The 9,829-nt window shown below is 41.0% G+C and overlaps 1 protein-coding gene across 4 annotated transcripts; it reads right to left on the bottom strand.

Annotated features, from left to right (window-relative positions):
* Positions 1–4,114: 4,114 nt before the first annotated feature.
* On the bottom strand, positions 4,115–8,695 carry LOC143846434 (plastid-lipid-associated protein, chloroplastic-like). 4 transcript variants are annotated; one of them, XM_077354870.1, is made up of 4 exons: positions 7,931–8,695; positions 7,365–7,557; positions 5,639–6,353; positions 4,115–4,188 (listed from the first exon to the last, which is right to left on the bottom strand). In XM_077354870.1, the coding sequence occupies exons 1-4, from the start codon at positions 8,374–8,376 to the stop codon at positions 4,130–4,132; spliced, it is 1,413 nt and encodes a 470-aa protein (XP_077210985.1). In that variant the 5' UTR covers positions 8,377–8,695; the 3' UTR covers positions 4,115–4,129. The 4 variants fall into 4 exon arrangements, with proteins under 4 accessions (XP_077210985.1, XP_077210988.1, XP_077210986.1 ...); XM_077354873.1 differs by having other exon boundaries at positions 5,879–6,353; positions 7,931–8,676; XM_077354871.1 differs by lacking the exon at positions 4,115–4,188 and adding an exon at positions 5,095–5,348 and having other exon boundaries at positions 7,931–8,693.
* Positions 8,696–9,829: the final 1,134 nt, after the last annotated feature.

Below are 9,829 nucleotides of genomic sequence, written 5' to 3'. Positions count from 1 at the left end.
TATATTTTAGGACTTAAATTGTTTAGGAACCGAAAAAATATGAAGCTTAGACTATGACAGGAAACTTACATTGATAAGATATTGGCAAGATATAATATGGCAGATTCCAAGAAAAGGTTAATTCCTTTTAGGCATGGAATCAGGCTATCAAAGAAGATGTCTCCTAAGACACCTGAGGATAAGAAACATATGAGCAATGTTCCCTACGCTTCAGCTGTGGGAAGTCTTATGTATACCATGTTATATACAAAGCCAAATATCTGTCATTATGTGAGTGTGGTTAGCAAATATCAGTCAGACCCAGGACCTGAACATTGGACGGCAGTTAAACACATTTTCAAGTGTCTTAGGAGAACCAAGCATTATTGCTTAGTCTATGGTGCAGACGATCTAGTCATTTCTGATTTTACCGACGCAGATTTTCAGTCTGACGTTGATGACATGAAGTCTTCTTCGGGCTTTGTGTTTACCTTTGCTAATGGGGCAGTGTCTTGGAGGAGTTGTAAGCAAGAGACCACCGCAGAGTCTACAACTGAGGCAGCATACATCGCTGCGAGTGAGGCGGCGAAGGAAGCAGTATGGTTACGGAAGTTCTTAGACGACCTTGGAGTCGTACCCTCTGTCGAGAGACCTATTACGTTGTTTTGTGACAACAATGGAGCGATTGCTCATGCGAAGGAACCACGGTCTCATCAGAAGTCTAAGCACGTCATTTGGAAGTATCATGTGATACGAGAGATTATAGACAGAGGAGACATTGCCATAGAAAAGATTGCTTCAGCGGATAACGTGGCGGACCCTTTCACTAAGTCCCTTAGTCAAAAGGTGTTTGACAAACATGTTGAGGGGATGGGTCTCAGATATATGCATGACTGGCTTTGAGGGCAAGTGGGAGATTGTTAGAGTTAGTGCCCTAAAAACCAGTGTAAATTGATTGAATATCACTAAAGTTTTTATTTCATGATAATATTGGGTATTATTCTTTAAATATATGAGATGTGCTTGTGATATTGACACATATTTGTCCTTATGTAGCAAAGTAGGAATTCCATGCTTAGAGATTCACAGATCTCAGGAAGCAAGGAGATATGGAATTCTGGTTCTTTGCAGACCTTAAAAGTTCATAGTTGGGGACAAGATTGGACATCTCCTCATGTATACAACTAACACAATCTAGCCTACATGCAAGTGTCATGGAGTGGCTTATCTCAGTCACTCGGGTAGTTGACCCTAAGCTAGAAGAGTGGGTGCGACGATGGGATCGCGCACTGAACAGGATCACATTAGATTAGCCTGTGGATAGGAGATAGTAAGGCTATTCTACCAGACAAGACCCTATATATGTCATTTGACCTGAGGGATCATATTAGTCTGTGAGCACGTCTTTCTTTCTTGGTCTATCTAACAGTGGTTCCACCAGGAATCACTTGAGGGTAGTACTGGAATGTTTGACAAACCTTCGAGATTAATAAGGATACCCGACATGGGATTCTCCGCCCAAATTATTGGGGATCATCTACAGTTTTTGTCAAGAGCAGTAGACCTATGATATTACCTGGCCAGGTGGAATTGATAAAAGGTTTATCAAAGGTTTTGCAAATGCATTCATGGGTCAAAGTTGCTTGACTAAAAGGTATACCAAGAGTGGGCCCAAGGGGGTAAACACAGTCCACCCTCCGTATGACCCAACTCGGTAGATGAGGAATGGAGAAGGGACTTGCACATTTTGGATGTGGTTTGGGGTAAGATGGTTTAACGGTTGTCTTCAGAGTTACGTCTCGATGGAGGCCACTAACTCAATGCGATTGTAGCCCTGACTATAGAGCAAGATCGCAGTGGGGCCATTTATTCGGTTCTGCAGGATCTACCGTTGAATCCCTGCAACGATCTCACTCACTACTCGTTTGACCCATATGTATCCATTGGATACGGGTCCCGCATTTATAGAGTTGCACACGCGAACTAGGTTTGTGACATTTGAAAGGGAAAGATATACACATGAAAATGAAGTATATATATTAAATTATTTAATATAAATACTTGGCTTAGTTAAATTTTAACTAAGGACATAAAGGGAAATAAATATTGGAGCTTTATTGAGTAAAATAATAGAACGGATTTTTGTGTAAATAAAATATAGTGGCAAATTGGGTGGGTCCCATTCTTACACGCACCGCCCATTTTGGGTATTTCATCTACTACAAACGGATTACAAGGTATGTTGCTTTTGTCTAGAACGAATGGTGAAAAGGGAATGTATATATATAGAAAAAGGTTCCCAAGAAAGTTCGTTCATTGTTTTTCTCTCTCATCCCCTAGTTCGCAAATTACCGCATCAAGGTGGTTTGATATTAAAAAGGCTCCAATAAAATACAAAGAATTCCCTTTCTAAACTGCTGATTTAGATCAGTAAATCAAAGAGAACAACCGTTGTTCTCATTCCCTTATGCAAAAGGATCCCATCGGATCAACTTGTGGCGTCCGCAGTGATTAGATTGCGCGTGGCGATTCGAGGAGTAGATCAAGCAGGCGATCAATTCCACGATCACAAATAAGGTATTTGATATTATCTTAGTATTCCTTTTGTCATCATAATATCATCTAGTCCCTAGGAATCCTAGATAAAGGACAAAATCTTCAGAAAATTGTTGTTCTACGAGATTTCTTTTTCCGCTGCGCGTAGGGATTTTGCCCGAGGGTTACGACCCTTCTACCAGAAAGTTTATGATCATATCTGAAAATTCATGCGAAATGCATAGGATTTTCTTGTATTTCTTTCATTTCTATCAATAAAAATTCAGGTGCCATCTTGGGTTCGTAGATAAATTCCAGGCTAAAAAAATAAACTCAAGATTCTGATCCTCATTGATATAGCTTGTCCAAGTTCTACATCTAATGCTATGATGAGGCAAATAGTGAGAAGGACAAAATAATTAAGGATCAAGCTGAAGGAGCTTAATTTAAACAAATCAAGCATACTACAAATTTTAATTTTGAGGCATATAGAAGCAGAATAATACATTATTATGGTGCTTGAATGCTTCAAGTCTTATTTCAAAGATCTTATCCCAGATTAGTAAGATTATTGGTATGTGTTTATGGTGTCAAGAGCGAGCTACCTTCCTTGATAAGAGCAAAAATGCTGCCCCCATCTCCTCTGGAAATTCGCAGGTCTTCATCTAGATAAGTAGTGAGCAACCATGACTCAGCGTTGATGTTGGTGATGGGAATCTTCAACGGTGGCTGGCTGGAGATGGTCTTGGCCACGGATGAAGCCGTGTCTTGAATGGAAGAGACTATGCCTTCGAGAGGAGAGAGGTCGACGTTTTGCCCGAGGAGCTCAACTTTCTCCGGTAGGCCCGTCAACTGGGGTGTGCCTATAATCCCTTCTTCGAACTTGATCTGAAAACTCACACAGTATGTTTTTGTTATACATGGAAGTATTGGAGCTGGTGGGAAATTTGGAAAAAAAAAATTGCATATTATTTCACGTTCACAACATGTATATGTGAAACAACCAATTACTCCAAAAGCTTAAGTTGTTAGAGCTCGTGTTATTTAATCATTTATGCTTTAACACTCCCTCGTGAGTGGCCCCCCTTTTTTGAGTAGGTTGCTTCACATGGTATCAAAGCCAAAGGTCCTATGTTATATTAAAAATCCACATCTGATGGCCAGCTCAAAAGAAGGACCACATGTGTCATGCGTAGGTCATCCCAAAAAAGAGGGGCCACACGTGGGGGAGAGTAAGTATAAAAGAATAAATAAAGCCATATCTCCAACAGCCTAAGCTTTTGGAGTAATTGGTTGTTTCACAGTAACTAATTACTCCATAATCTTAAGGTGTTAGAGCTGTTGTTCATTTATACTTTAACACTCTTCACATGTGGCCCCTCTTTTCTGGGTTACTCAACCCATGACGTGACGATACCATTTGAAATAACCAAGCTACAAGGCAATAACTCTGATAATGTGAAAAAACTAATGACTCCATAAGCTTATAAGAAGTGTACTAGTTAAAACTTCTTTCTTACTTGATTGTATACAGGACATGTACGTATATAAAGAATACAACCTTGGATCCTATCTTTTTTATAGGACAAATAATTGGATAAGGGGTAAGGAGTACTTACATCCCGACAATTCTCTGAGCAAGGTGATTGAATAGGGAGAGGTTGCATGGCCACACTGCAATGATAATCATGTAAGTAATGAGGGCGTTGACTAGTACGAGTAGAACGACGAAGAGGAGGTGATGAAGAGAAGGCGGGCATGGATGAGGAATCATGTGTGTCGATTTGAGGGGAAGGTGAGTCAATACAATCATGTATTGGTACAGGGAGGACAGGAAAAGAAGAATCATGAGACACTTGATTGAAAGGGAATACATTTTCATGAAAAATTATATCTCGAGATGTGAACACTTTACCAGTTTCAAGTTCATAAAGCTTGTACCCCTTTTGCCCATATGGATACCCAATGAAAATACAACGAGTAGCACATGGGTCAAATTTTGTTCGCTTCAAGATATGGGTAGATGCGTAACAAAGACATCCAAAAATTTTGAGGTGAGAAAAAGATGGTTTCTTAGAAAAGAATCTTTCATGTGGGGTTTTCCCAGAAATAAGTGAAGTTGGGGTGTGATTAATTAAATAAGCTGCAGTGAGAATACAATCACCCCAAAATTGGATAGGGAGATGGGCTTGGAAACGAAGAGCACGAGCCACGTTGAGTAGATGACGATGTTTTCGATCTACAACTCCATTTTGTTGTGGAGTTGCTATACAACTGACTTGATGAATGATCCCGTGTTCACGAAAGAATGTTCGCAAAGCGAATTCCTCCCCGTTATCGGAATGAATTTGTTTGACCTTCCTATCAAATTGATTTTCAACTAGTTTAATAAAAGATTGCATAAGGGAACGGGTTTCCGATTTATGAGCGATGAGATAAACCCAAGTAGCACGACTATAATCATCAACTATAGTTAAAAAATATCGAGCACCAGAAAGTGATGCAGTGTTATAACCCCCCCAAATATCGCAATGAATCAATTCAAAAGGAGCATTTGTAGAAATTGAACTAAATGGAAAAGGTAAACAATGCCGCTTGGCAAGTGGACAAATAGTGCAATGATGAATGTCTGAAATACATAAATCAGGAATAAACTGAGACAACATATGTAAGCATTTATTTGATAAATGTCCTAAGCGTCTATGCCAAACATCAGAGGAAGAACTAATAGAAGTGCATGCTAATGAGGAAGTGACTGGAAAATGATATAGGCCATCCTGTGATCTACCCGCTCCAATCATTTTCCTCGAGGTACGGTCCTGTATGAGACACGACTGAGAAGAAAAAGTGAGAAGACAGTTGGAAGTAAGAGTGAGCTTACTAACAGAAATAAGATTAAAATGAAAGGATGGAACACAAAGAACATCATGGAGAATAAGAGAAGGGGTTAATGCAACTGTTCCAACATGTGTAACAGGGGCATTTCGCCCATCAGGAAGTCTAACAGAAGTGGTGCCAGTGGATGTGATGGAAGAAAGAAGGGACATAGAACTAACCATGTGATTAGTGGCACCACTGTCTATTATCCAAGTGACATGAGAAGCAGATAGGCTTAGGGATATACCTGAGAGGGTAGCAGTTGGTTGGATGCTACCTACATGATGTGCCATGGGCTGAGGTTTGGTGATAAGGGATAGCAACTGCTGACATTGATCCGATGTAAATGGAAAATTGGCCGGAACATTCTCAACATTAAACTTTTCATTGTTGACTTTCTGCTGCATAGTTTGATTTGCAGCAGGCTGCGGATTGCGCTTGTAAATTCGATGGGCTGGTGGATACCCATTTAATTGATAACACTTACCAATTGTGTGGCCCTCCAATCCACAATGGTCACAAGTGGGGCGACGAGAAACCTTGCTATTCTTCTTATTGTTCTGACGATTATTCCGATCCTCGGAATTTCTAACATGTTTTGCAGCTAAGGCAGTAGTCTCCATATTCTGTTGTCCTGCAGCTGCCACATCCCGTTGTCTTTCCTCTTGTAGAATGAGAGAAAATGCAAGATTGACAGAAGGAAGTGGGTCCATGACTAGTATTTGCCCACGGACAGCAGCAAACGATTCATTAAGACCCATAAAAAATTGAATGAGTCGATGCTGTTGTTGGTAATCAATTAATGCCTTCAAGGCACCACAAGTGCACTTAGGAAAAGGTTGCAGTTTGGCAAGTTCATCCCACAGTGCCTTTATCCGAGTGTAATAAGCCTCAACAGATAATTGATCTTGTGTTGAAGAAATAATATCTCTTTCAATTTGAAAAATACGAGGAGCATTTACCTGAGAAAAACGCTCCTTCATATCAGACCAGATCTCATGTGCACTTTCAGCGTAAATAACACTACTCGCTAATTCGTGGGACAAAGAATTAAGAATCCAAGATAGGACCATGTTATTGCAACGAACCCACTGCACAAAATTTGGATCTTTTGAATCGGTGGGCTTTTTTATGGAACCATCAATAAAGCCAGTTTTATTTTTTGCGCTGAGGGCCGTAACCATGGCTCTACTCCATGTCGGATAATTGTCGCCGGTTAACGGTTGAGAGACAAGAACCGAACCGGGACTGTCCGAATGATATAAAAATAATGGATTGATGGAATCCTCAGTCTTGTTTCCTGCTTTAACTTCCATGTTGAAAAGCTGAAAGGATTGATGAGCAAGAAAAAAAAAATGGGTGAGATGAACAATAAATTGAATGTGATGCCGGTGGAATGACCATGCAGATAACAAAGGAGAGTGGTCGTCAAACCAGAGAAAAAGAAAAGGGAGCCTCACTGCTCTGATACACATACAGCCTTGACTCGTATGTGTTTTCCTATTTAGCTAGAATCTAGAATCATCTTTTCCTAATATATAAGATACAGATGAGCAAGTATGCACAACCTAAATGGAAATAATCCTAAGATTATGATTCATGACTTTAGCAATTTCCTATTAGTTAGCGCTTGTGTTATTTAATCATTTATACTTTAACACCCCCTTTGCGTTTTGGCCCCTCTTTTTTTGGGGCTATGAGGCGATAGCACTGATACCATGTGGAAGAACCAATTACTCAATACGCTTAGGCTCTGTTCCTTTAAGATTATGACAACCGATTGTGAGCCCCAGACCAATTAATTGACACAGAATTATATTTAATGTTGAGTCCAGTAATCAGTTTGGGCCCCACAATCGGTTGGCATAATCTTAGACGAACAAAGACCCTTTTCGTTTCAGATTGTGGCAACTGATGGTGAGGGCCCCAACCGATTATTGGCTCAAAATTAAACAAAGGAAGAAGACACAGACCTGAACCCGCTGAGGACTGCAGACTTCAAATTTGGCATTGGTACTCAACGAAGTAGTGGCCAAAGGTCCGGAAAACCGAACCGAATTCTGCATGGTCAAATTCTCCAAGTCGATACTTTGCGAGATTTCCTCCACATTCACAAGCGGCACATTCGTCCCCAACAACGGGAAGAGGGCCGATAACGATGTGTACCTAAATCAACAACGGCACCCCCCAAATCAGAAGACACCAAAAATTTTCAAATTTTCATTCATCAAAAGTTGATATATTCCACATTCATAAGAGTGCATCTATGTTTCTGCTTTATGAATAGAGGAAAGTGTTTCTGCGCACGTGCGCTAGGTGCTCCCTGTGCACAAGTGGCTTAAAAAGCCACCGATCAGTTCATATGGCCGGTCCACAAAAAGCAACCAATCGGTGGCTTTTTAAGCCACTTGTGCTCAGGGAGTTCTGGGCATTTCTAGTAATATAAAGTCTTATTGCTATTTTAGTATTTCTACTTAAAATTTGTTTATTTGTTCTTCCAAGGAAATGGAGGGAAAACCCAAATCAAGTCCTTAATTACACTAGAATCCATTTGCCGTTGAGAAGAATCAAGGCCTCAGTGGGAGCAGGCGTAGGATTCTTGGCCTCGAGCTTAGTAATGAGCTCCACGATCTCAGCCGTTGTTTCACTGCTCGCCTTCAAACCACGATCCGTACCGTACGATGAATCAATCAGGGCCCGCTTTAGCTTATCAATCTCACTGGGCTCCACACCCACTTCTGCCTCCACCACAGCCGTATATCCGACGGTCTCCACTTTGGGCCCTGGGCCCCGCTCGTCCTCGATGGCCCCGATTTTCCCTACGCCATTCCGTCTTCCCACGATCGGAAATCCCAACCGTTCATTTCCTTTCTTCGTCGAGAAAACCCGAATCGTGCTAGCCGGAGAAAGGGACGGGTTCTTGAGAGATTGATGGGGAGTCATAGAGAGTGCCTTGAAGGCACCGATAGACAAAATTCCAGCCATCTCTCTAGAATTTCTGATAGGAGAAAGGGTTTTGTAGAGTTGGGGTTTTGATTGTTAGGTTTAAGGAAGCGAAAACGTGAGAGAAATGTAGGGTGGTGAATTGGTGATGGAAGAGTTTTTATAAGGTGAGAGATATGTAGACGTGAGTGAGAGAATACGTGACCGAGTCCGTTTTACGTTGTGGCCCATCAAATGGGCGGTTTGGATCATCCAATGGTGTGGGCTGTACGGTCCATTTTAAAATTGGAATCACTCTCCACCCACTCCATTTTCAACACCTCGTCGGTAGACGAAAGAGGTTGCTTTTGTCTGCTTCTTCCGATTTTAATACTTTGTCTAAAAACATTGAGAAACTATAGTGGTGGTCGCGTATGTGTGAGTTTAGATAGAGATTAGCAAATCCCTTCATAGTTATATCTTTCCTCAATCAATGTTTTTTCTTTCTATATTTATCATCTGACTGTTCTATCTTGATCTTGTAGCCCACATCATCCACGGGAAGCCTGATCTTGTCATCTTCACTACCTGCCCGATCTTATCTTCACCAATTTCTTTAAGAGGCAACTTGCTGCCGACGCTAACCTGTCCATGTTTTCTGGCAAAGGGACGAAATGGTTTTGAAGGTGTGGTAAAAATATCTAGTTTGAGATGGGATAGGAACTAGTTTTTTCAACCCGTACCTCTCAATGTTTTCAAATTCCAAGGGAATCATGCCCTTCCCCACAAGTATCTCTCGCTTGCAAAAAAGCAATGACTACATTGAAAGAAATAAAAGTTTCTTCCCGCAAAATCCTCTTGCCATAAAACCCATCTCTACTTACCGGTGAAACTCGGCCTCCAATGTGCTAATTGTACTAATTGTGATTATTCTCCCTCAAAAGCCATACAACATCTACATTATATAGAAATTAGGGAAAGCAAAATATGGAATCAGAAATTAACAGAATAGAAAAAAGGAAATAAGGAAATCCTACTCTAATATGGAAATAACATAAATAAAGAAGACAACCTAAAGTTGGAAAAGTAATTCTAGCATTCCCCCACCCATAATTTTAACCTTGTCCTCAAGGTTGATTATCCTCATCAACGTCGTCCGAATGGCTAGCTGGCTCGATCATCAAAAACTGTTTTTCTCTGCAACGATGACCCTTATGACACTTCGCATCACAGTGCCAACATAGACCCTTAGCCGTTCGGTCCTTGAGTTCCTCTTCCGACAATCGCTTCACATGCATGTTACGACTCGTGGATTCAATGGGACCTTCTTGAAGAAGATCGGGAGGTCGGCCATTAAAGCCTTCATACGAACGTCGACTATCTCTATTTAGTCTTTCCTTCTGCAATCGCGCATAAAAGATAGCCATCGTCATCGTGCGGAGACGATACATCTTGACTTCCCGCCTAATGTCCGTAAGAAGTCCTGCGACAAACATCATATCCAATTGTGGCTCCA

Source organism: Tasmannia lanceolata, unplaced genomic scaffold, assembly GCF_043159265.1.
Source record: "Tasmannia lanceolata isolate RefF3 unplaced genomic scaffold, GAP_Taslan_0.1 ptg000015l, whole genome shotgun sequence".
Taxonomy (NCBI): domain Eukaryota; kingdom Viridiplantae; phylum Streptophyta; class Magnoliopsida; order Canellales; family Winteraceae; genus Tasmannia; species Tasmannia lanceolata.
This window is presented reverse-complemented; position numbering and strand designations above follow the sequence as displayed.